Genomic DNA, 27843 nt, shown 5'->3' on the forward strand with positions numbered 1-27843 from the left:
CTTTCACTCGATCAAGATTAGAGGAAGACTTAGGAGAAGGTGGATTAGGGTGAATGTCATTAATGCCAGATCCTTGGGGTGGTTGTTGCTCTGCCAAGTGCAGGGAGATTTTTTTTGTCGATTTTCAAACATGGGTATTTCAATATATATATATATATATATATATAAATTAATTTACAAAAGGGTAAAATAGGTATTTGAAAGAAATTGATGCATCGGTCTAACGTTTTCCATGGGTTAGTGATAGAAGGGAAGTTTTTGTTGAATTTTTTAAAAGTTGAAGGAAAGTTTTGGTTAAAGTGAAACTATAGAGGAGGTTTTTATGATTGTCAAGAACTTTTGGGGAGGTTTTCGTATTTTACCCTAAAAATTTATGAACTGGTGTTCTGTCGTGGTTAAGGCTGCAAATGAATCAAATTGAATTGGATATAGACATATCCGAATTTGATTTATTAACATTCAAATTCGAATAAGATCATTATGTTGAATATCTAACAGATTAAAATTGAATTCGGATTATAATAAGATATTAAATAGTATAAATAAATTAGACCGACAATAACTAAAATGTTATATTATTAATAAGATGACCTGAAAATGACTTTAATAATATATGTTATGAACAAAATGAATTGACAATTAATTGTATAAAACTTGCAGCATATGACAATTTAGTGAAAATTCAATATTAAGATCAATTTCAATGATATGATATACTTGTTAAGTATATATGAACATATATATTTAAATTCAATCGAATCAGATTATATCTGATCGGATTGGGGTAAATTCATATTTAATAGGATCGAATTCGAATTCAGAATCGGATAATCAGATACCATTTGTAGCCAAAAAAGAAAAAAAGAAAAAAATTCTAATGTTGACCCGAAAATTAACCCGATCCAATCCATCGGACTAACCGGGCCCAAGTTGTTTCCCTGCCGGCACTCGGTATCTAAATTTGAAATTCTAGATTCGATTGTAAAGCTTCACACGGCAGTAAACACGAGCCACGGACAGAGCCATATTTGAGAACATGAACTTCGCTTGTCTGTCTTAAGATATCAAAAAGAAAAAAAGAAAAACACTAGAAATGACAGAGATTTCTCAGCTCCGCCTTCTGTCTGTCTGATCCAATTCTCTCCCTCGGGCAGCTTAGGGTTTCTCAGCTCTGATTTTTCTGAAAGATCATCCAGAGATTTCTCTTCCAAATCCGCTGTTTGTTTTATGTTTTTGTTTTGAAATCTTGTACAACATTTTAGTTGATTCATTGATGGTTTTTTTGGTTTTAGATTCTGGGTTGGATTAGTTAGGGACTGCTCTTTAATAGTAGGTGATAGGATTTGGATTTTCAATCTCCAGTTTGAATGATTTCTCTTGGAGATTGAAAATCGCATTTTCGTCCTCTTAGTTGTATACGATCTTCTCTGCGAGTTCTAGTTCCTGGATTTGATGAACGAGATTGGGTTTGATTGGGAATAAGGGACTCAACGCTTGTACTAGTTCTGTTGTAATCGTGCTGAAAGAAAGATATATTATGGCGACGGCATCGTTGAATTTGATCGAAAGTGCTCATCAGATGTATCGGGATGGACGGCATGAAGAGGCATTAGCGTTTTATACTGAAGCGCTTGCGATGGTGAAGACGAAAGCGCTGAAAATTGCTCTGCACAGTAATCGAGCTGCTTGCTACCTGAAATTGCATGATTTCAAGAAGGTGTGGTTTTGATTAGTTTTATGCAGTTTATTGAAGTTTCTGAAGTTTCTTCTTTTCATTTATGTCTGAATGATTGGTTCGGTTTCTCCTCTTTGACAGTAACAAGTTTTGAAATACTTATTGCATTGCACATTCAAGTCCTACATAGACTAAATTGCTTAAATTCTTTTTTTTCAAAAAGGGGTAAAAGGAAAAAAACTTACCTATAGTAAATAACCTAGGTCAGCTGCGCAAACAAGAGATTGTGAGAACTCAAAATGGACGCAATATGATGCAGGAATACCTTCTGACTGATTCATAACATAAGAGGAGTTTGAGTGGAGTGACCCAGGAAGTATTATCAAGAGTCACCAGACTGTACATGTATCCCGATATACACATGGCATCTTGATTGCATGGCTATTTCACTGGAAAACTTTTGAGCAAAGCCCCAAGCAACGTTTATCTTCCCCATTACGTTCACCTTGCATATAGCCTCCAGAATCTACATGTAATTCTACTTCCAATAAGAGTTTGGGTGATGCAGGATCTGAAGAGTCAAAATTGGAATTTTATGAAATTTTATGTATTTTTGGACAGTAGGGGTATTTTTGTCATTTTGCAATTTCTGTGGTGTCCAATGATAGGGTTTAATTTTTCTAGTTATAATTTTCTTATGTTTAAAATTTCAGAGTCATTGCATAAGTAGGATTAGAGTTATTGCATAAATAGTTATAATTTGTCTAATGATAGGGTTATTTTTGTCATTTTGCAATTTCTGTGGTGTTCAATGATAGGGTTTAATTTGTCTAGTTATAATTTGCTTATGTTTAAAATTTCAGAGTCATTGCATAAGTAAGATTAGAGTTATTGAGTCTTCTCTGAATTGAAATAGGATATGACAACTTAGTTTGAGTCCTACTAGGATTATCAAGTCTAACAGTTTGACTCCTAAGACTATTATGAGTCTAACAGTTTGACTCCTTAGATTATTATGAGTTTAGAGTCTATAAATATGTATGGACGTTTTACACAAAGGCAATGAAGTTTATTGAGTTTTCTTGAACTTATGCCAGCTATGGTGAATGATTCCCATGCCCTAGAGTGATTCTAGGCACCCTGTGAGTGATTCCAGTTATTTTATCTCTTATTTTTCTCCTTATTTTCTCTCGTATTCCTTCAAGAAGCCATTATAGCCATCAACAGCCATAAATTTCTGATCAAGAAGACCATTCAACACTCTTTAAGGACTAGACCTGAGCTGGTCCTACATCAGTTTGGTATCAGAGCTAATGGTTTATTTACTATGTTCTCACAAAATGACTGATTCTATAGGCCTAGGGTATCTTCTAGACAATCTTACAGGTCTAGAATCAATGATAATTGGGTTTCTGAACCATATGAAGGGTCTTTGGTTGACTTATTTGAGAATATGGTGGAAGAAAACAGATTTAATAATGTTGGCTACGGGAGTAAGGTTTTTAAACATGTTAGGAGAGAAAGGGAAATACCGGATTTCGAAGGAGATGATGATCCGCAAGCATTCCTTGATTGGGTTTCTGAACTAGAAGAATATTTTGATAGGCATGATATGTTTGACAAACAAAGGAATGGATTTGCACGCATGAAGCTGATGGGTCATGCAAAATTATGGTGGAAAACTCTTGAGCAACGACTAGAAAATAGAGGCAATGATCCAATCAGTACATAGGCAGAGATGAATAAGTGTTTGCAAGAAAAGTACATCCCACTAGACTTCCATGATGATCCATATATGGAGTTGACTAATTTCGAGCAAAAGAAGAAATAAAAGGTTACAACAAAAAACTTGAAGTCAAGGGGAAGAAGGTATAAAGTTGAAAATAAAGTAGATGATTTCTTACATGTTGATGTCTATCGACTCTATCTAGAGTTGAAGTTGAGGATGAAGCTAAAGAAGAAGAATTTCAAGCTATAGAAGTTGTAGATATTAAAAATCAAGAGGGTGCAGGCCAAGAAAAAATAGAGATTGTTGGAGTTTCCAACACCCATGGTCAACTTGAGGTTAATACAAGTTAAAGAAATTCAGGTGCAAGATACAAATTTGTTGATTGTAGTAAATCCTGGTAAGGAAGTGACTTTACCTTTTAAGTTCAACTAGAACTAATTCAAGAATTACAACCTGACGCACAAGTTCCACCAACATCAACAATGGAAGGAGTCCTAGAGTTTATTGAAGAGCCAAGGGTAGCAGAACACATAGAGATGGTGATTCTTAATCTAGAGGTTGAAGGAAAAGTTCCAAATGTTGCAGTTAAGGGTTTGGATAAGTGAGGGGAAGATTCATCACAATGGTTGGTTAATGAATTAAGTGTTCAAGAAACTAATGTTATTGATGATTTAACAAAGATGGTCATGGAGGGCAGAGTTTCAGAAACACATTTCTTTCAAGATCCTTTTCTAGTTCAGCGTGTGGCCTCTACTCTACAATCCAAGCATGTAGCTGAGGGAGGTCCTATTCCTTTTGTAATTAGGGCATATCAACTTTTCATCCTCAAGTTCTTCAAAACTTGAGGACAAGTTCTTTTGAACCAGGGGAGAATGATGCAGGATTTGAAGAGTCAAAATTGGACTTCTGAAATTTTATGTATTTCTGTATTTTTGGACAGTAGGGGTATTTTTGTCATTTTGAAATTTCTGTGGGGTCCAATGGTAGGGTTTAATTTTTCTAGTTATAGTTTGCTTATGTTTAAAATTTCAGAGTCATTGCATAAGTAGGATTAGAGTTATTGAGTCTTCTTTGAATTGAAATAAGATATGACAACTTAATTTGAGTCCTACTAGGATTATCAAGTCTAACAGTTTGACTCCTAAGACTATTATGAGTCTAACAGTTTGACTCCTAGGATTATTATGAGTTTAGAGTCTATAAATATGTATGGACGTTTTACACAAAGGCAATGAAGTTTATTGAGTTTTCTTTAGCTTATGTTAGCTTTGGTGAGTGATTCCCATGCCCTAGAGTGATTCTAGGCACCCTGTGAGTGATTCCAGGTATTTTCTCTCTTCTTTCTCTCCTTATTTTCTCTCTTCTTCCTTCAAGAAGCCATTACAACCATCAACAGCCATAAATTTCTGATCAAGAAGACCATTCAACACTCTTTAAGGACTAGAACTGAGCTGGTCCTTCATCATTGGGTGAATCTTCTTTTGTGGCTTTAGAAGAACCCCAAGTGGGTGAAAAGGAGTCTCGTGAAACGTTTTCTGAAAAGAGTGTTTTCTCAGCAAATGTCTTCACCAATGATGTTGACAGGTTATCAAGAAAAAGAATTTCAGTTTCATGAGTCATTAGGGGCCATTACTTGGTATAATGGTAAAATCCCGGGCTGGAAAGTGTGAGAACACGGGTTTGAGTCAGGGAGCCGACTTTGTGCAAAAAAATGCCAAAGGTTAGGATCATATTGAGTATACTCCTCCCAAGACCCCAGATATCTGGGACCAACATTGGGTAATGGTCTTTTAATAATAGATGAGTGATTGAAAAATCTTTTTCATAATCCTGGAGTCGATCCATTTTCCATCCCTTGTGTTCTAAGTGAACAAGCTCCTTAGGATATGGCTGTACTGGGGATCAATGTTTTAAAATGCAGAAGTGTGACCACACAAGCATTCCACTACCTGGAGGCATGGGGTGTAGTTTAGAATGCAAGAGGTGTAAGCCTCCTGAGCACAAGGAGGCATAAAGCCTCCTCAAATGGAGGTGGACCTCCTCTTTTCCTTTTCTTTTCTGCATGAGTTGTATGCCTCAAAGGCGTTCATGCCCCCAGCATATGTATCGGGACGTTTTGAGTGTGCTGCGCTTGGAGGCAGCCTCTTGGCATACGCCTGAACCACCTCTAATTACATTTCTGGGGATTGGGTTTGTCCACAAAATTGAGTTGTTTGGAGCCAGAATTGATCAAGATAGCTTCAATCTGGTCTTAACATCTTTGGTTGCCTTTGTCTTACCACTTATGACCTTGCTTGTGGTAAACAATGATAGGTGGATTGCCATCTATTGGAAATCCCTTTTTGTTGACTAAATCTTTAAGTATTAAGTTTTTATATTCTTTGCCATGTGATAACTCCAGAATAGGCTTACCAGTCAAGCTGGTTCCTCAATAAAAGTCCTGGTCCAGTCTGAGAATAGCTGTCAAGGTGATATTGAGGTGACAAGGTGCCCTTGGAGGGTCACCTCACCCACACATTTTTGTATAAGGTGCCACATAATATTTTTATTTTTTATTTTATGGTATTTATAGTATTACAATAGATATTAAACTAAACTCTTCATTTTGTGGGTTTATAATATTTTTATAATTATTTACTAGTTTTTTTTTTTCAATTTTCTTATTTTATGGGTTCAATCGACATGCAACTTGGTGATGTAGTCCTTCAAGAACCTGAACTGATAAGTAACGAAAAACTTGAAGATTTTATCCAAACAACACACAAGAGCAACCGAGGACAAAACAATTGCTCAGCCTCTATATTTTCCATGTTTTCTTTTCTTCTTTTTTATTTCATAAGTATGTTGATTTTCAATGTTTCAACATGAGGTCTATACTTATTTCATGAGGATTATTGGTAATTATCAGTCAAAGACTACTGTTGCTTACTATAAAACCTAGGAAAAATCCTATAAAACCTGAACTGACAAGTCCCTAGGTTTTATAGTTAACCAGCAGTAAACTTTGACTAATAATTACCATAATCCTCCTGAAATAAGTAGACCTCATGTTAAAACATAGAAAATTGACATATTTATGAAAAACTGAAAAATAAGAAAAGAAAACATGGAAAATATATAGGCTGAGCAATTGTTTTTGTCCTAGGAAGAAGAAGAAGACATTTCTCAGTTGCTCTTGTGTGTTGATTGGATAAAACCTCCAAGTTCTTTGTTACTATGGGTCTGAGTGTTCAATCCATATTAACTAGTTCCTCTGTCAGCACCTTAGTGGTCACTATTTTGATCGAGTTATTAAATGGAAATCCCTCTTTTCCGTTCTTCTCCTTTTCCTCTTGAAATGTAACCTTTTCCCCCATGACATTAATGATGATGGTATGTTCTTTATACCTACCCCATCTTTCACTTTCAAAATCATCCCTATGATGTGGTTTCAAAGGCTATGATCGCACCCCTCCTTCCTCTGAGACAGAGGTTGCTCTCTTGCCTCTTTATTCCTTTCTTTCTTTTGTTTGTGTTAGTTGACCTTGGACCAGAGACAACCAATGAAAATTTTCCATCGACTCATCATCATTGTTATCAGTGCAGTGATGCAGGAGAGAAGAAGAGAGGAAGAAAGAAGAGAGAGAAGAAATATTTGAGAGCAAAAAAGTATGCTGGCGGTGCCAACTTTTTGTTATATATACTAGGGCGACAACTAAAAAATAAAAGAGTAGAATTACAATAGTACCCCTACGGTACTATACTTAGATAAGTAATAGCTTTTAACACTCCCCCTCAAGTTGGGAGATAGATGTCAATCATGCCCAACTTGTCACATAAATCATGATGTCGTGAGTGGTGTAGCCCTTTTGTAAAGATGTCTGCAAGTTGATCTTCAGAGCTAACAAAAGGATTACACACTTCCCCTATGACAACCTTTTCTCTGATAAAGTGTTTGTTGACTTCGATGTGTTTAGTTCTATCATGTAGCACTGGATTAGCAACAATGTTTATGGCTGCTTTGTTATCACAGAATAGGGTCATAGGTCTGTCCACCAGAAAACCCAACTCACTCAACAAATTTTTTAGCCACTCCATGAGCCATTGCTTGATATTCAGCTTCAGCACTAGATCTAGCTACCACATTATGCTTTTTGCTTCTCCAGGTAACTAGATTTCCTCAAATAAAGGTACAATAGCCACTAGTTGACTTTCTGTCATTCAGGGGTCTTGCCCAATGTGCATTTGTACACTTCAACTTTCAAATGCCCATGCTTTTGAAACAACAAGCCTGCACTTGGGAACTTCTTATAGGAGCATGCATGAACTGGCTAAGAACACCCACTGCATAAGCAATGTCGGGATGGGTCATCGAAAGATATAACAATCTTCCTATAAGTCTCTGAAACTGTTTAACATCCTTGATAGGTTCACGTTGGTAATCACCTAATTTGTGGTGAGGATCAATAGGGGAATCAACTGGCTTCACTCCTAATTTTCTTGTATCCTGAAGTAGATCTAGGACATACTTTCTTTGGGAAATGAAGATACCCTTTTGTGAGCGGACAACTTCAATTCCAAGGAAGTACCTTAGAGGACCTAGATCTTTTACTTGAAACTGTGTAGCAAGAAAAATCTTCAACTTTTGAATTTCATCCTTCCAATTGCCAGTGATAATTATATCATCAACATATACTATCAGTGCTGCAATTTTTCCTTTCCCTCTTTCACAAACAATGTGTGATTAGATTGACACCGCTTGTATCCTTTCTATTGAACCGCTGCATGGAACTTGTTGAACCAGGCTCTCGGTGATTGTTTCAGCCCATATAATGATTTCTTCAACTTGCACACTTTTTGTTCATTACCTTGAGCCTGAAAACCAGGGGGTTGTACCATGTAAACTTCCTCTTCAAGGTCATCATTCAGAAAGGCATTCTTGATATCGAGCTGATGCAGATCCTAGTCAAGATTAGCAGCAAGGGAGAAAACGATTCTAATGGAGTTCATCTTGGCAATGGGTGCAAATGTTTTTGCATAATCAACTTCATACACTTGTGTAAACCCCTTTGCCACTAAACGAGCTTTATACCCCTCCATCGTACCATTAGCCCTATGTTTGACTATGAAAACCCATTTACATCCAACTGGATCTTTTCCCTTAGGAAGAAGATCTACTAGTTCCCATGTGCCATTTTTATGTAGAGCATTAATTTTTTCCTTCATAGCATCTGTCCATTTAGGCACTGAAAGAGCTTTTGCCACATTCTTAGGGATAGGAACACTGTCAATGGAAGTGAGAAAGGCCCAAAAAGAGGGTGAAATGTTTTCATAGGAAACAAAATGGGAAATGGGGTGTTTAGTGGTGCAAGATCTAACACCTTCCCGGTGAGCAATAGGAAGGTCAAGGTCATTAGCAACAGAAGTATCAATAGCAATAGGGTCAGGAACATCGATAGGAACCAAGATACCTGAGTGAGTATGACTTGCCCCTGGAGAGTTTGATGGAATTGGAGGTACAACTTCTAGGTTCTCCACAGTTCTTGAACATGGTTGGCCTTTGTGACAACGAAAGAAGACACGAAAATGAGGAGGATCAGTAAGAGGAGGGAGCTGAACCAGTTTCTCCTCATTCCTACACTCCCCCTAAGGAGAAACAGGGAAAAAAAGCTCACTCTTAAAGAAAGAGACGTCCATGGAAACATAAAACTTTAGAGAAACAGGATCAAAACAACGGTATCCCTTATGAGTGAAAGAATACCCCAAGAAGATGCAAGGAATAGTATGGGGGGTCTAATTTTTCACGAGTGGGTGATAGATTTTGAACAAAACAATGGCAATCAAACACATGAGGAGGAATGAAAAGAAAGGGAGCCTTAGGAAAAAGAAGCTGATGTGGGGCTTTGCACTCTAACCAATGAGAGGGCATACGGTTGATGAAATAGGTAGCACAAAGGACAACCTCAAGCCAAAATCATTTTGGAACATTCATATGAATTAGTAAACTTTAGGCCACTTCAAGGAGGTGTTGGTTCTTTCTTTTAGCAATACCATTTTGTTGTGGTGTTCGAGCACAAGAGCTACGGTGAAGTGAACAACGTGAAGCAAAAAATTCCATGAAATCGCTATGAAAATATTCTTTGGCATTATCTGATTGAAAGATTCAGATTTCAGTTTGAAATTGGGTGAAGATCATTCGTTGAAAATCTTGGATAATTTTTGGTACTTCATCCCTGGTTTGCATGGGATATACCCATGTATATCTATAATAATCATCGATAATGGTAATAAAATACTTGTAGCCACTCTCAGATGATAAAGTAACAGGGCCCAAACATCGGAATGAACAATGTGGAAAGGAAATTCAGATTTATTATTTTTTGAAGGAAAATGAGATCTACACTGCTTACTCAATTGACAAGTTTGACAAGAAAAATCTGAAACTGACACTGACTTAAACAACTTTGGAAACACCACTTTTAAAGACTCAAAAGATAAATGACCAAGACGACAACGCCATAAATAGACCTGACTCTTACAAGACTGACTCTTAGACTCTGTGACTTGAAGACAAGCCTTATTCTCCAGCATGTAAAGTCTATCCACCATACGTCCTCTACCAGTCATCTTCCCCGAGGCCAGATCCTGGATCATACAATAAGAAGGGAAAAAGGTCACTGAGCAGTTTAAGGAATTAGTAATACTACTAACAAAGAACAAATTAATGGGAAATTTCGGGACATGTAAAACATCAAATAGGGTAAGGCCAAAAGGAAGAGAAATGGTTCCTTGACCAGCTATGGTAGTGTATGATCCATCAGCTAGTCTCACCTTGTCTTTTCCAAAAAGGAGGTGATAGGTTTGAAAGTAAGAGGACGTACCAGTCGTGTTTAGATGCTCCAGAATCAATGATCCAAGGAGTGTCAGGGGTATGAGATGCTACATGGAAAGTTGTGGCAGAGTTACTTGATGTAGATGCAAATGAAGTTGAGGGAGGAGCATCCATCTGACGAATTGCTCTACCATAGAGCTCTAAATGGTCATGGAAGGATTTAATAATATCCTCCCTTGGGTCAGATCCAGAGGCATGAGTTGGAGTCACAGTAGTAATGGGGGGCTGATTTTCCTGAGAACCCATGTTTGCCACAGCGTTCTTTCTTGTACTTTGCTGTCTTGACTTTTTATTCAAATATGAACCTTGCTTCTTATGCAAATCTTGAGCCCATTTCGGCTTCCCATGAAGATTTCAACATGTATCTCGGGTGTCTCGGGGTATCTAGCAAGAGTGCACCACAGTTTGTCTTTGTCATCCGCTCTTTTTTGAGAGTCCCCCCTCTTAAAGGTATTTCCACCACTTGTAATCACACTCCCTTTTGCTGCCAACCCAACTGCATCCCCTCCAGAGCTATTCATCAAATTCCTTCTACTTTCTTCTGATTGTACAAGAGCATAAACCTCCTAGACGGAGGGAAGATCCTTGCTACCTAGGATCTGAACTCTAATAGATTCATATGCAGGATTCAAGCCATGTAGGAAAGCAAACACTCTCTGCTGAGCATGAGAAACAAGTTTCTTGTATAATTTTGTATCTTCATCACACTTCCAGTCCACACTTTGATAATGATCTAACTCCTTCCAAACAGAGGTCAAGTCTGAGTAGTACACAGAAAGGCACCTCTCCCCCTGTTTACAAGTGTATGATTTCTACCTATAACTGATAAATCTTTGCATAGTGACGCAGCTCAGAATATGTTGATTTTGCTTGTTCCCAAATTTCATTTGCTGTTTCAGCCCACATAAAGTTCCTTCTTATTTGAGGTTGCATAGACACTAAAAGCCAGGACATGACCATGCTGTTTTCCTGGTTCCATCTGTCATATTCAGCACTCCCAGAATTGGGTTCTTTGATTCTCCCATTTATATAGCATATCTTTCCCCTTGCAGTAATGTACAACTTGATCCCTTTTGACCATTCTAAATAATTTAAACCGTCGAGAGGAATAACAGCCATGAGAAATGATAGGTTTGCACCCCCACTCATTCCATTCTGCATTGAGGAAACACCGGACGTAGCAGAATCTTCACCGCTCATGGTTACAGATTCAAAAAAAAAAAAACTCTTAAGGTGGGAGCAAAACCTTAAAAAAAAGGCTAACACCAAGGGAGAAAGGAAGCCCCTTTTTTTTCTTCAGAAACACAACCCCTTTTGATAACACCAGGTGCTGTTACCCCCCTTTTTTCTGGAAAAACACAGGTGCTGTTACAGCACTAACAGGCCCTTTTTTTGATAAACGCAGGTGCTGTTACAGGGCAGACAGGTCATTTCTTGACCTACGCATCAAACATAGATGCTATTATAGCAAGTACAGGTCACTCTGACCTTCAAGTTCAGCATAAAAACTGCTATCACAGCACATAAAAGGTCTTCACCAACCTACAGATTTTTACAGGGGTCAGTCGACCCCACAAAAAAGGAAAGACAGAGGTGCTGGTCACCTCACATCCAACCAGCAGACCTAGTACAGGTTCTGCCCTGGTGCACGGCCAGAAAAAAAAAGGAGGGAAGGAGAGAGATTACTTCAGGCATGGGAAGGAGACTTGATCTTCAATCACTCGAACTGTAGATGATGGCGGCAGATCTGGAGTCTGGTGCGATCTCTCCTTTTCAGATCTGATGGTCCCGCTCTGATACCATGTTATCAGTGCAGTGATGCAGGAGAGAAGAAGAGATGAAGAAAGAAGAGAAAGAGAAGAAGATAGAAGAAATATTTGAGAGCAAAAAAGTATGCTGGCGGCACCAGCTTTTTGTTATATATAGGGCGACAGCAACTAAAAAATAAAAGAGTAGAATTACAATAGTACCCCTGTGGTACTATACTTAGATAAATAACAGCTTTTAACAATCATCTGCCGTGTCTTCTCTAAAAGCATTGCTGCTTTAGCAGGCAATTGCAATAGAGTTGTGAAGCAGAAACCACTGTAAAATAAGCTCAGAGATTGAGTGATGAATGCTGCTTGATCTCCCAACCCCTCCATTCTAAAGAATCAACCATCCCATCAATCCACCATTTACAAGTCATTCCTCTTCCAACTGCCTCAGTTCCATTTTTAACACTGCCTTCACTATTTCTATTCTCCATCTCCAAAAATTCTTTTCTTGCAAACTCCTCACTGCCCATGAAAAAAAAACCCAATATTTTTTTGAAAATCATAAAAAAACCCCAATATTTTACCTATTTGAATTTCCTTGTCAATAACCTTTTTCAGCTCAAACGTTTCTCTACCATCCTTACTTGGTTGTGGATATCTTTGTCACCTTCCTCTTGCAAGTTGGAGTGTACTACACACCATTGTCACAATCCCTGAATTATTTCCAGTGTCCTCAGTGGTCTATTAATCTGATCTGATGATGCACACTTTCCACAATTTTTTTGATTTGCTTTGACTTTCACCCCATATTTAAATTTATTGCAAGGGCCTGCACCAATAAGACCATCCTTTAAATGGGAGAAGACCATGGTTACATGAACTAAATGAAAATTATTTGTTTCCTTTTGTTCTCTTCAAAATTACAGATCCTTTAGCTACTTCAACTTCATTAATTGTAGGCCTCTTTGAATTCACAGATCTTCAAACCTCCATCTGAGCCTTCATTTCCATTGACGTTCATGGGAACATCAATACCAACTCTCCTGAAAACTACAACCAACTAATGTCTCTGATGCACCGTTCTCAATTTCAGGAACAGATTCTGTGAGAGAAAAAAGACTTGCCACTCTGAGAAAGATTCTTCTCAGGGCATTCCTCAACAGTAAATTTATGATTCCTACAAGTTGGTGCAGAGAAAGCTAATTTAAGTCCCTTATTGGCCCAATCTGATGGGATGTGACCAACATCATAGTCGTCCACTGTTGTCTGCTCTCCATCAACAATGTTAAACAACAGAGCACTACCACCATTCGATGGCTGACACCATCGAGAACACATGCTATCGTTGAATTATCAAATTTCTTGCTTGTTAACTGTTTGCCACCATATTCATTGATTGACACTATTGAGTTACCAAAAGTGTACCTGTCTCTGATTGCAGCACTCTTGCATCCACTTTGATGTTCTTTCCAGGTGGGCCGATGAATTTTATATTATCTTCAAAAGATTTCACTTCAACCTTTGTTTTGATATTTTGTTCTTTTTTCCAGAAAATATAGTATCCTCCTTAAATCTTTGCTTTATTTTCTGCTGAAACCATCACTTTATGCTTCCAAACTTCCTATGTATCTTCTACAGACATCATTGGATGTTTGGAGGATGCTGCAACTGGTGGATTTCCTTAATGACCTTTGGTTGACTTCAATCTGAATATCTGATTACCTTTAATTGCTATAAAATCTTAAAGAAGCACCAAAAATCTTCTCCACCTATCCACTGTTCATTTTCAGCTTTCTCTTTTTTTGACCTCTGAGTGCCCCTATATTAAGACTTCTTTCAGTATGTATGGTTAGGATAATAGAGTTTCATCAAATGGGTGTATCTCCATTTTTATACCAAAGAAGTCCATCTCTTTCCTCATATCTGAAACTTAATGAAGCAGTTCTGTGGAACCTCTTTCTTTTTAACCTCAGCTTTTGATGGCATCTCTCTTTGCATGATTCAGCCTTTTCTTTAACCTCACGCTTCAATATTTCTACTCGCATTGCTTCTTCACAAGCTTCTTTCTGTCATCTCTGTCAGTGAGGTTTATCTTGGATATTCTCAATAATTGTATTATTCAATTAGCACAAAGTTAATATCCATTAAATTTGAATAATTGAATTGAATTGCTTTAACTTGTATAATCAATGATATTCTATTTTTCTGTGATGCTACTTGGGAGCAGCTTTGGAATGTTTGGGCTATACTGAGATGGTTTGAGGGTGGGTGGTCGGTCACTGGTTTGCACATTAACATTCTCAGAGTGAAACAGTGGCTGTGGTGGAAGTTGCAAATCTGGAAGAATGGGCAGCTGAATGGGTATGTAGAGTTGGGTAAACATCCAACCAAATAGTTAGGTATGCCGCTGGGTAATAATTGTAAATCTAAAGCCACTTGTGAGCCTATCATTGAAAAAGATGATAGAAGGTTGGCCTCTTGGAAGACAAATTACCTCTCAAAAGGGGGTAAAGTCACTCTAATGATGAGAAGTGTTTTGACATCTTTACTGATTTACTGCATGTCCTTGTTCCCAATCCCAGCAAGGATGGCTTCTGTGTTGGAGAAGAAGATGACAGATTTTTTGTGGTGGGGGTGGAAGGAGGAAGCGAAATGTCATTTGGTGAATTGGAAGATGGTTTGCAGATTCAAAGCTAAAAGGGGCATAGGGATTAGAAATCTAAAGGAAGCCAACAATGCCCTGTAAGGGAAGTGGTTGCGGAGGTTTAATAAGCAGCTGTTGTGGAGAAGGTTAATTCTATCCAAGTATGGCTCTAGTAGTGAAGATCGGGAGACAAGATATAACATCATCTTATGGATGTTCAATCTGGAAGGCAATTCAGAAAATTCACACTCAGTTTATGACGGGCATAAAATATGATGTTGACAATGAATAAAGGGTCCTTTTCTGAAAGGATCACTTGTGTAGTGGTGGCCCCCTTAAGAACTTGTACCCTGATCTCTGAGATTGCTGTGAACAACAGTGCAACAGTGGTGGAATGTATGGAAAAGCAGAATGGGTGTTGTGTTTGGAGCCCTCAATTCTGGAGGAACCTAGATGGCTGGGAGGTGACTTGATCAGTTTGCTACAGATTTTGTACACCTCAAGGACAAATGGTGCATGGGAAGACAAAAGGAAGTGGAATTTTGAGAAATCAGGTGAGTTTTCTGTTAAATTTTTTACAACAGTTTGACAAGGGAGTGTAATTTCCCAAGTGATAGGATATGGATCAGAAATGTGCCGTCTAAATTGGCTTACTTTGTTTGTTTTGTAGTTCTTGATAAGATTCTGACGAGGGACAACTTAGTCAGAAGAGGTATACAGGTGGTGGATGTGAGTTGCATCATGTGTAATACAAGTGTGAAAAAACTATGAATCATCTTTTGTTGCATTGTGAATTTGTGTACTGGATTCGGGGAAGAATGTTGGATATGTTCAGGGTTAAGATGTGCTTCCCAGATGATATGAAAGGATTCATAGGTGCTTGGTTGTTAAGGGGGTTAAGAAAGGCTGGCAGAGTAGCTTGGTGCATCATCCCTACTAGTCTTCTGGGCAGTGTGGTGTGAAAGAAATGGCAGAATTTTTGAGGGGAGGTTTTCAAAAGAGTTTTGGGTCTGGTATTTTATTGGTTGGAAAATCATTCTCTGTTCAAAAAAGACATTCTTTTTTGATTGGGATAAATTTTTGTCAGGAATCTGTAAGATTTTTTTGTTGGTATTAGGCTTATTGTAATTGTGTCGGTTTGGTTTTCCCTTGTACAAAATCTCATTGTACAGGGGTTGTCCTTGTATCTTGTTTTGGCATTTAATGAACTACTTTACCTTACAGTTATAAAAAAAAGATGGTGCTTATGGACATTTATCAAGATTGTTGTAATGTTGTAATCTGTTATTTAGTGTACACATGAGCATAGAGGTGTAAATCGGGCTGTGCTGCCCATGGCCCGGCACGAACTTGGACCAGCCCGGCACGACGGCCTATGGGCCGTGTTGGGCCTGGGATTTTAGGTCCACGGACCGGCATGGCACGACACGACCGAGCAGGCCGTGCCGCCCGTGGCCTGCGGGCTGGCACGGCCTAGCCCACAGCTCGGCCTAGCACGACCCATATATATATTATATATATTATAATTATATAATAATATATAGTATATAATATATTAATAAAATAAATATTTTTTTAATTTTATTATACTAATTTATTTAATTATTGCATATATAAGCAATTTTATACACAAAATTCATATAAAATTAAAATTTTAAGATTTTTTATCAATTTTTTTAAATAAAAGCTTTGGCCCAATACACGGCCCGACCTGGTCCAAGGCTAGGCCCACGGGCCAGCCCAGCTCATGGCACGGCACGGGCCCACATGGGCCCGGGCCATGGGCCGTGCCGGGCCGACCCCCAAATTTTTCATTGGGGAGGGCAGCACGGCCCGTGCCATGCCGGCCCGGTACGACACACTTTACACCTCTACATGAGCAGTTTTGTAATATCATCTTTCATTATGACAATCTAATATAAATAATAAAGTGGGTGCCGACAGACCTACTTTGATAGTTTGATTCCTTCAATCTTTTGTTTTTTCTTCTCTCTTCCCATGCTAGCTACGGCCCGTGCCATGCCGGCCTGGCACGGCTCACTTTACACCTCTACATGAGCAGTCTTGCAATATCATCTTTCATTATGACAATCTAATATAAATAATAAAGTGGGTGCCGGCAGACCTACTTTGATAGTTTGATTCCTTCAATCTTTTGTTTTTTCTTCTCTCTTCCCTCTCTTGCAGCATTTGGTTATGGCAACCCTGTTTCAGACCGGGTCTTTAAATGTCTGGTTATCCAAAACATTTACTTGGTCAAAGGTTTATTAAATAATTATTATATAGGTCTCATGCTGTTTAATATTTATTCTTTTAGTTTAGAGTTCCCTTGCCGTAAAGTAAGTTTAAAATATGTATTACAATCTTTTCACCATTTTTTAATCTTTTAATAAATTGGTTCCTCTCTTATTAATAGGTTCCTCTCTTATTAATGAATCAAAGTTATCATTTATAGTAACTTCCAGACTTGCTATTTCTCATCATCATCATTTGAGCCTTGTCCCAACTATATGGGATCAGCTACATGAATCTTGTTTTGCCATTCTGTTCTGTTAGTTATAGTACAATCATGATTTACTATGTTTAGTAATTTCTGGTGTCTAGTAGGATTAGGAAAGTTTTATCAGAGTTAGTTTTGGAGTTAAAATTCTTATTCAAGTATCACTATGGTTTACCTATTGGGTTTCTCTAGTTGTAAAGTTTAAATTTGTTTTGGGTTATTTTCCAAATTGAAATTGGAGTCTGTAAAGGGAGAGCCAAGCAGCCTTTATGTTTAGTCTATATTTGAGTCATTGCCATTGAATTTGGAGAGTGGACTTAAAGGTATAAAAGTTCAATTGTAATTTACCTGCCGGGAGTAATGATCTCTCTTTCTCTCTCTCTCTGTCCCACAAAAAAAATGGTGCATTGTTTCTTGTTTTTCTCTTTTCCATTCAACTCTGAATATCTCTTCTCTTAATTCAAATCCTTAATTTCCCCTTCATCACCCACTACATTCATCCTAATAGGATTTTTCTCCTTCCATCACATCAAAGATATAATGGAGCTTATCAAAGTTAAGGTGGTAAATTGGGTTCTAATTAGGGGGAAGTTCAACGGAATACCAATGGGCTTGAGAGGTTGGCCAAATGAGAGGTAGGCATTTTGCAAAGCTTTTAACATCCAATTGGAGAAGGGGACTCCCAGAGGGCAGAAATGCTTGTCTTATATCAAGGACTCAAGATGGTGTACTCCAATTATTCCAGTTCGATTGTGGAAGGAGACTGTGAGGCTGTTTCCTGTTTTACATCAATATAAGAAAACCATCGGAAACTATGAACTGTTCATTCATTTGGGTACCTAGGTATTAGCAAGGACAGGAGTGATAGGAATAGATATTTGGTGTGGAGTGCTCTGGGCCTGGGAATAAAATTGTAACAAAGATTTTTTTTTTCTTTAATTTTGTGTAGTTGATTTTGGGTAAGCTGAAGCTTGCTATTGTACTCTATTCATCTTAAGCTTTGTTACTGCTTGAAAATGCCAATTGATATATGTACCATTAGAGCAAAAATAAATATATAACATAGTAAAGAACATATGGTAAAGCGCCTTGCTTTTTTCATTGCATAAGAAAGCCCCTAAAATTATGCAAATATGGCATGTTATAAAGGAGTACCCCATAAAATGCCTTGTTACCTAGGTGCCTGCTTAGGCATTGCCTTGATAACTATGTTTCTTGCTCTTTTCATTACATAATAAGGCCCCTAAAATTATGCACATATGGCATGCCATAAAGGAGTACCTCATAAGATGCCTTGTTACCTAGGTACCTGCCTAGGCATTGCCTTGATAACAATGTTTCTTGCTCTTTTTCCCTTTCTTAAATTACTTTTCGTGCAATTCATCTGACAGTGCAACCACCATCTTAGGCAGCAGAAGAATGTACTTCAGTGCTTGAACTGGATCACAAGCACACAGGAGCCTTGATGCTGAGGGCTCAGACACTTGTCACTCTCAGGGAGTACCACTCTGCACTCTTTGATGTCAACAGGCTTATAGATCTAAATCCTTCATCAGAAGTCTATCAGAATTTGCAAGCTCGTTTGAAGACACAACTGGTATTGTTCCTGCCTTCATATTCCTTCTTTCCTTGAATGAAGTGTGTTCTGAAGAACCCAAAAATGAAGTTGCTTTGAAATTTAATGTGCCAGTATGGTCCTAATCCACAGTTCATCCTTAAAATATAAAACTGTAAGAAATGGCTGGAAAGATGGTTTTGAAGGCACGATAAGACAAGGGGGATGATTTGGCCATATCTCAGTTTTGATTAGGGACTTCAACCCTAGTTATTAGTCAGATATATGAAGTACAGTATATTTTAGCTATTATCATTAGAAACTGTACCCTGTCTTTTCATTGTGATATGCCTTTTCATTAAAAATGGGATCCTCCCAAATCAGTCCTCTGAAAATAAAGGCCTGAAGATATGGATGGACCTCCTACTTACAAATGAACAGTGTCTGATAATATAGGTCCTAATGCCTTCCAATTATTCTGAAGATACTTTTGACTATGCATGCTTACTTTTTGCTGGCCCAATTGTCAGAACTCCCAAACATCTCGTAGGATTCCATGCACATTATTTATAGGTCCATAGCTTACAGTAAAGGATACAACCTAAGGCTAGTAGGCATAGTTTTCATGGCGCCAAGGCGAGGCTAGGCAACAGTGGGGCACCTTGTCGCCTAATCACCTAGGCACCTGCCTAGGCAATTGATTTTTTACACAAAATACATATATCCTAGGGTAGTTCCCTAGGTTCCATAACCATGTTTCCTCAACAATTATCCATAATTTTCATAAGAGAAGTATAAACTTCATGTTAAAGTATAGAAACTCAACATGTTCATAAAAAAAAAAAAGAAAGAAAAGAAAATTCAAAACATATGGGGGCTGAACCCCTATTTTGTTATAGGAGAAGAAGAAGAAGATAATGTGTTGATTATACAAAATTTTAAGTTCTTTACCAGTTCAGGTTTTGAAGTCTTTGAGGGTTAAATACAGCATTTAGCAATGTTTGTGTTGATTAAACCCTAACAAATAAGAAAATAATAAAAAAGAAATTACTATACACACAAAATGATTGTTTTAGTTCAATAATGTCTGTTTTATAATTATAGTCTCAAAAAATTAAGAATATAAAAGTATTTTATAACACAATGTACAGCCTCTGTTCATTGTAGAATGGGGTCGCACCTCACGTCCCTATCGGGATAGTTTGCCTTCTAAATATTGATTCCTTTTTATTAATAAAATGCTATCATTTATAAAAAAAAATCTAACACGTAAAATCATCACATCTAATATAGTAACCTTCCAAATTTCTTTTGGACTGTTTCATGCATAACTTGCATTTCTTTTAGAAATGAAGTTTTTCATGGTTTGGACTCCATCAAGCTAAACTTTACTATCTCCTGATTGGTGAGGAAAAGAAATCAATGTGAATCTGGAGGGAAAAACTGAATTATTTAGTGATCTGATGTCCAACCTGAAGCCTACCTTATTATAAATCAGATTGTCCTGAATGTATCATCCTACTGAATTTAGTGATCGGATGTCCAAGCTGAAGTGGAATTAGTTGTTGACAAATCCAATCTGCCATCCTAGTTGAAGTTTTAGGTCTTCTAATGTATCATTTGCACATCTGAAAATACAAACCTAAATAATGCAAATAATGCTTTAATAGTCAATTGTCTCCTGGTTCTCACTAACTTGGTTTTTTTTTTCGCCTGAGTAAAGTCACTGGCTCCCATACCTGAATCTGAAGAAGAATCATTGGTAGCTGAGGTGGAAGAAGAAGAAGAAGAAGAAGAAGAAGAAAAAGAAGAAGAAGAACAACAACAACAACAAGGGAAAGAAGATGAAATGGAAAAAGAAAAGCCAGTGGTTGAAGCTGCTGGCCAGGATGAGAAACTTGAGTCCACAAGGACTACTAGTTCTGCAGTTGATAAAGCTCAAATACAAAGCCACCAGAAGTCTAGTGATACAAATTCCAAAGGATGGGAAGCAATCCCAAAACCAAAGGGGCACTCAAACCTGGATTATTCACGGTGGGACAGAGTTGAAGATGATTCAAGTGAAGAGGAAGAAGATGAAGATGAGGACTCTCAGCCTCAGTATCGATTCCGTGTGAGAACTATCGGTGTACGCTCAGTGAAATAAGGCTAATTCATGTTATGATGAATTCATGGCTATGATCACCATAATCATCCATGGAGAAGTGCAAGTACTTGGATACTCTTTTGTAACTTATATCTACCAGAAGTTTGGATCCATGACATTACATTATTCATATTGTGGAAGCTGACCCTAGGAAGGCCTTGAACTTCTTTAAGAGTGGTATACGTAGATATGGAAGACATGCTCATTATTCTCCACCACTGCCACCATCTATAGAAGAATCAGGTCAGTGCGTTGTATATGTCAATTGTGTACTGCTTAGGAAGGTCAATGCAGTGGATTCACGATACATTCAGTTTGCTTGTGACATAATTATTTGATGTGCAGGATTTTGGCATTTGGAATCCTAAGCGAATTATGAATCACTTAGAGGATTTTAAAAGGTTTCAGTCCTGCTTGGAGTGTGGAAAATGGTCAATCTGTAGTTATATTCAAGGTAAACCATTGGCTGAAGAACTTGGTAACTTGACATGTTAACATGTACCTGCCTTTGATCTTATGGAAATTAGGTATCTTCTATTTCAGGTGGGTTTACATTCTTGGCTCTGTAAAATGATTGCAATATCCATAAACTTGCTGTATGGGGGATTCAATATAGGGATTGTAAAAAAAAAGTGTCTAGAAGAAGGGATTATATGTAAAATTATGATAAGAAGTTGATTCTTTATTAGTAAAACCACTATACTGGATGGCATCTTGTTTTTTTCTTTTTTTAATTTTGGCATCTACAAAATATAATGATAATTTCTAATTGGTTTGCGTGATTTCTGTAGAAAAGAAAAACTGGATATGTAGTGGCTGGGAATTCGCATGGGCTTCCCACTGCACGTGCCCCACAGGACATCCCAACTGTGCATTGGAAACATCTCCGATGTGCATGTGGGGCAAGCTCTGTGGGGCTATTGCTATTGCTGATTATGAGGTGAATTCGGATTCGGATTAGCTGAACGCTTTGGCTGTGTAGCCAATGATAATGTTCCATGCCAGTGATCATGGTTTAAAGTATGGATCGTATCTTTTGAAAACGATATGATCCAAAACGCCTGTTTCTCCTAACTTTTTTTAATTTAAAAAAGCATGTTTTTAACTTTCCAAAAAATCAAACTTTGAAAAAAAACCTAAAAAAAAATATAGTTTTGGGCTTTTTTAAGTACCGATATGATATGCATTTCCCATGTGTATCTCACAAAATATTTCAACTGTTTATTGAGAACTTAATGACAAGTATGAAATGTTCCCAATGCATGCTGAGATGTGCATGTGGTGCACTACTAATAGGGTGTGTTGTGGGGTGTCAATTTAAAACTTAGGGATTGAATGATTGTGGGTCTTACCTATTTATTTTAGGGTAAAATACAAAAAACTCTCCTAAAGTTTCAGACAATCATAAAAAGCTCCCCTCTAGTTTAATTTTAACAAATACCTCTCTTGAAATTTTTGAGAAATTTGACAAAAATCTCCCTTCCATCACTTTCTTATATGAAAAACGTTAGACTGATGCATCGATTTCTTCTAAATACCCATTCTACCATTTTATAAATTATTTTACATGCAAAATTACTGAAATAACCCTGTTTTTTATTTGACAAAAATCTCCTTTTAACGATTATCTTTTAATGTTTTTGTCGAATTAAAATATGGTTATTCAGTAATTTTGTATGTAAAATCATTTATAAAAGGGTAAAATGGGTATTTAAAAGAAATTATTACATTAGTCTAACATTTTCTGTCTGTGAAAATGACATAAGGGAAGTTTTTGTTGAACTTCTCAAAAGTTCAGGGAGGTTTTTGTATTTTACTCTTTATTTTATACCGGTTTAGAGAGATTATTGGTCCACAGTTTGCTGAACAATTATTGCGTTTGGCTAATACCATCTCGTATACATTGACTGCAGTTTGTATTGATAAATGCAAATAATATTTTTCTTAAAAAATTGTGTATCAATTGTGGATTTTTTAGATTTCAAATTTATGAATTTGTATATAGTATGTACCCTGAAATAAAAAATCTATCTGAAATTTCTGACAGTTGCTGAAACTTCTACTTTCCCTTGCAGTTTCTGACAACGTTGCATCTGTACTCCATTATGCGAGGTTCAAATCTTAATAGAAAATGATGATGTCATTCTCTAATTTTTTAAATTGTCAAAGTTACCCCTGATTCACAATATGGAATTTTTTGCTGACGAACAAAATTCAAAAACCACGTACTCTGTTTCGCTCAAGAGATCAAATCAGCCCCTTACAAGATTGTTTCTCACAATGTCTCAGCACATTCTCACTGTGTATTGGGAACATCACCTGATGATAATACTAGAAATGATGATGTCATTATCGGGAGATGTTTTCAATACACGGCGGAGATGTGCTGTGGGACGTTGTGGGGGGCTGATTTGAACTCTTTGCTCAAACCCCCTTTTGGCATGGTTTTTGTAAATCCCTTCAAACCCTTTTTTATCCATTTCGCTAGATCCAACCCCAACCCATTCTATTAGTGTTTTTACCTAACAGTAGCATCAAATAGTGGCTATGTTTCTTATATCGTAAGTAGGGTATTGTTTAGTACCATTGTTACTTCTACTTGTAATGTTTTTGAGAGAAATTGTTTTTTATCACATCAAATCAGACTTTCACTAAAAAAATAAACATCAAATTAGGTGTTGACATTTATTGTAGAAACATCAAATTTAATATTTCTTCAAGAAACAATAATGGTACCAAATGTTGCATTGATAATTTAAAGCATTTATGATATATATATTTCTCATAAAATTTGTATTGGCCCATCTAAACCAAACACAACCTACAGAAACAAACAATGTTTTTTCTGGACGTCCAGTGGGGCATCTAATGGAATGGATCCAGTCGCTTCACGAATTAAAAGTTGAAAATTGCTGGGTCTTTGATTATTAATAGAAACAGAAATGGAAATGAGCTGTTGATCTGTTTTCTTCTTATTGGACCTCGATTCTATTCTTCCTTATTTCTCCCTGAAAGCAAGGTTTTCTATCAACCACTCTCCAATTAAAAGATAATGTGATACCAGTGAAGTGGTATCATATGAGACCTACACGTAAACCGTAGAGGTTGAAACGTGGGAAGATGGAATAAAGCCCATTTTGTTAGCAAGTTTATAGCCAAAGGTAGTGCCGTAGTGGTTAACAGGTTAGCTAGCCGAAAGGTAAAGTGTCTAGTAGTTTTTTTGATAGAAGCCCGTAGGCAGAATTCTATTAACTCGATGAAGAGTGCCTTTCAACAGTATTACATAAAAAATCTTGAATAGTAGACCATGTAAAAAGTCGAGACAAAGATAATCCTCGTCTGGCAATTAAATGAGCAGCACCATTTGCCATCCGTCACACATAATTCACCGAGCAAGAATGAAGGGTAGATAAAATGCTTTTGCAGGCAATAATGATGTGGATCAAGACCATCCACCAACATGAATTTGAAAATACTAAAAGCATCGCCTTCAACAGTCAAATATCAATTCATTTGTATTTAAGTCCATTTTCTTCATGGATTAAGCATCTGAATCTCTTTTTACCCTTCAATTAGAACTTTTGAACTCTTGGGTTCTCCTCAAAGTGAACCTATCTTTCTTCTCTTTTCTTTTTCTTTCTATATAGAAAGGTAAAATACAAAAACCTCAAACCTCTCCTCAAATGTATGGCATCTACATGTCTCATGATATATGTTTTGATTTATTTCTACTGCGGCCGACAGTCCCTAAATGGAGTAAGTCTCATACAAGACAATTGATAGCAACATAAGTAGCAACCACTAACCTCTAGTTTTGCAATGCGTGTTGACGAGGGGTAATTTGGCCCGACCTAGTGACCGAGGTACACGTGGATGCGATCAGCCACTGGAGTGACAATTCAGTGAGGGAGCCTTGCCAGCAGTTCGGGAGCTCGGGACCTTAAGTACTTCGGCATAAAGTCACTTCGGCACCTAATTCAGTTCGGGGCCAAAGAACCGAAGTTTCAGTTCAAAGCCAAAGAACCGAGATGCCAGTTCGAGACCAAAGAGCTGAAGCGCCACGTAATCGACTCCAAAAGCTTCCCCAATGGACTTCGAATCTCCCGGGATCATGATGTCTAATAATAGGGCTCATCCTCATCCCGTCCGAATCGGAGGAAAGTGATAAACCTTATCAACTAGCGCATTTCTCTCCTTTGGAAACGGAACGGATCTTATCTATGCAGTCCGGGGATCCCGGAAGCCTTTTCGTAAGGATTACGGCTACTCAACTATATAAGGGCATCGATCCTCAAGACGAAGGTTCGCGCGATTACTCACATTCAAGCTCTCTAGTATTCATACTTAGCTCACAAACACACAGAATACTAACTTAAGCATCGGAGCAACCTCACCGGGTCTTCCACCCCAGTCCCTCTGAGCACTATTTTGCAGATTGATCCAGCTCACCACGCGAGTACGTCCAGGCAGTTCTCCAGATAGGAGCTTCCAGATCGCGCACCATCAATTGGCATCATCTGTGGGAGCCGATCAAAAGGTCATCCCAATCTCAGTTGTAGTTCAAGTTTTTGCTCCATCTCAATGGATTCTTCCAGTAACATCGAGAAAAGCATCGAGATGAATGCCACCGGAGGGCAAGATCAGCAATCAACCTTCCCCCAAGGCCCCATGGTATGTATCGGCCAGTTTACTATTCCCCTTACAGCTTCAGGGGTCCCATCACTGTCCATACCACAGGGCACCACGCAAGTGAGCTTCCCGCTCCCCCCAGTGGGCGTGACTTTCTTTGAGCCATCCTTGGTCCCCCCTAGAGTCGAGCACTCCCAATTTCTTGACCTTGTTCAGTGCGTCTGGACGATACAAATCCAGATGTAGTAGATCCAACAATTTCAACAATATCAGTAGTACTACCTGTACCAGCAGTATCAATAGTAGTTTCCACCACTACAGCCGAACCGACAGCCAATCCCACCTCGGCACATAGAGTTGTGCCAGGGGCAGAACCAGAACCGGGTCGAGACCAGACAAAACGTCTGCCGATCCCCTCATCGAGATGAAGGGACCTCACAGGTGCCAGTCCCTCCTAGGGGTCAGACTCCACCTCGTGGGAGGAGGGACGGTCAACATACTCCTCCAGTATCACAAGGAAACCCCAAAAATAGGCCCGAGGGTAGCCAGCTCAACAGGGTCAACCTGCCGTGACACTCCTAGCAGGAGAACAATGGATCGTGGGGATATAACAACCAGCCCGGAGCCAGAGGCGCAAATTCGAGGCCGGTCCCTTTGGTGCCTCGTGATAGCCGGTGCAAACTCCACAACTAGGAGAACTCGGCGAGAAGGAACCAAGACCCACCTTGTGATAATGTTCGTAACGATGCCGAGATACCGTACCAGACCTAGGTCAGCAGCACCAACGTTGAGCCAGTGAAGAAGCAATAACGGCGACGCCGCAAGACACGTTGCTCCTCGGCCAGAAACAGTTCACTAGCGAAGCGAAGCCAACAAGAAGAGTGAGTTAAGGAAAGGGAAGAAGTGAGCTTGGTGGCAACGAAGACTGCGCCTCCCTTGCTTAGCCGATCATCTCCTCTGTCTCCCGAGCTCCTAGCAACCCCAATGTCAAAAGACTTCAAGGTTGCCCCACTAGATAAGTATGATGGGTTGTTTGACCCCAATGATCATGTGGATTATTTCCAATCTCAGATGCACCTAGCCGGGGAAGACGGAGCCTACATGTGTGTGGCCTTCTCCACCACATTCAGGGGGTAGTTCGGACCTGGTATAGGAACCTCGCACCGGGCTCCATCAAGAGCTGGGCGCAGTTTGCTGACCTGTTCACTACGCATTTCATTACCAGCAAGAAATGCCCAAGTCGCAAGAGAGCCTTCTGAACGTGGTTCAGAGGGAAGGAGAGTCAATAAGAAGCTACATCAAGCACTTCAACGATACTTGTCTGTAGATACCAAACCTCGATCCAGTGGTGCGTCTCATTGCAGCAAAGAAAGGAATCACCCACAGAGAGTTCAAGTGGCATGTGGTAGCCAACAAACCAAAAGATATCACCAAGTTCCTTAAATTGGCAGACCAGTTCATCGGTACCGTGGAGAAGATTAACCAAAAGACTGATAATCCACCGGATGAAAAGAGGAAGAGAGAGAATGAAGGGACGAGCAACAATGGGCAGGAAAGAAAGAAGAGCAAGTCCCTGATCAGGGGAAGAAGCAAGTCAAGAAGCAGGTCCCCCTCGCGCGGCCACAAGTCAGGTTGGCGTTCTAGGACTCCGCCCGTAGAGAGAACGAACTATACACCTCTGAATGCTAAGCGAGGAGAGATCTTAATGGCTATTAAGGACTCCTCCTTCGTCAAATGGCCGCCCAGGCTAAGGGGAGACCCAGCAATAAGAAACCCGAATGTCTACTATAATTTCCATCAAGATCATGGACATAACATGAAAAATTGCAGGAATCTCCACGATGAGATCGAAGAGCTTATCCACCACGGGTACATGAAGAATTACATCCTACGAGAAGAGAAGGGACAGTCAGATTGACAGGGGGATCGTCAGGGGACCAAAGGAGGAATGCCCCCGAGACTAGTAGGCAGAATAAGTAGCGACCTCAGCAGCTACTGGAGGAGAGGCCAGTTCGCAGAGTAATAAATATGATCACCAACGGTCCATCATTGCGGAATGTACATCAGCAGTTGGGAGGACCTCGGTCCGCGAATTGGAGAATGAAGGCGAAAACCCGAGAAAGCGACCTTGGCTTGAAGAACCTATCTACTTCACTGAGGACGACGCGCGCAGGATCCAGTACCCGCATGATGATGCTTTAGTAGTGAAGCTAAGGATCAATGACTTCGAGGTGAAACGCATTTTAGTAGACTTAGGCAGTTCAACAAACATACTCTTCAAGGAGGCCTTCGACAAATTGTAGTTGCAACAAAGCGACTTGAAGCCGACAGATACAC

At 38.7% G+C, this 27843-nt stretch overlaps 1 protein-coding gene across 3 annotated transcripts; it reads left to right on the forward strand.

Moving 5' to 3' along the window:
• The first annotated feature begins 998 nt into the window (after positions 1-998).
• LOC104609481 (Tetratricopeptide repeat (TPR)-like superfamily protein) lies at positions 999-21589 on the forward strand. Of its 3 annotated transcripts, XR_016078240.1 has the most exons (5): positions 999-1717; positions 18585-18773; positions 20455-21120; positions 21223-21331; positions 21421-21589. XR_016078240.1 is itself a non-coding variant. In XM_010275816.3 (3 exons), the coding sequence occupies exons 1-3, from the start codon at positions 1538-1540 to the stop codon at positions 20875-20877; spliced, it is 792 nt and encodes a 263-aa protein (XP_010274118.1). In that variant the 5' UTR covers positions 999-1537; the 3' UTR covers positions 20878-21589. The 3 variants fall into 3 exon arrangements, 1 of the variants encoding a protein (XP_010274118.1); XR_737276.3 differs by having other exon boundaries at positions 21223-21589; XM_010275816.3 differs by having other exon boundaries at positions 20455-21589.
• The last annotated feature ends 6254 nt before the right edge of the window (positions 21590-27843 follow it).

The sequence above is a fragment of the Nelumbo nucifera genome, chromosome 7 (genome assembly GCF_055504915.1).
Source record: "Nelumbo nucifera cultivar China Antique chromosome 7, China Antique-T2T, whole genome shotgun sequence".
NCBI classification, from domain to species: domain Eukaryota; kingdom Viridiplantae; phylum Streptophyta; class Magnoliopsida; order Proteales; family Nelumbonaceae; genus Nelumbo; species Nelumbo nucifera.

What these genes read in the sequence shown, in the direction of transcription:
- LOC104609481 (XM_010275816.3), top strand. Translation starts at nt 1,538, where the DNA reads ATGGCGACGGCATCGTTGAATTTGATCGAAAGTGCTCATCAGATGTAT. An exon ending in AATTGCATGATTTCAAGAAG is followed by an intron (nt 1,718 to 18,584) that starts GTGTGGTTTTGA and finishes CCACCATCTTAG; the next exon opens with GCAGCAGAAGAATGTACTTC. An exon ending in CTCGTTTGAAGACACAACTG is followed by an intron (nt 18,774 to 20,454) that starts GTATTGTTCCTG and finishes GCCTGAGTAAAG; the next exon opens with TCACTGGCTCCCATACCTGA.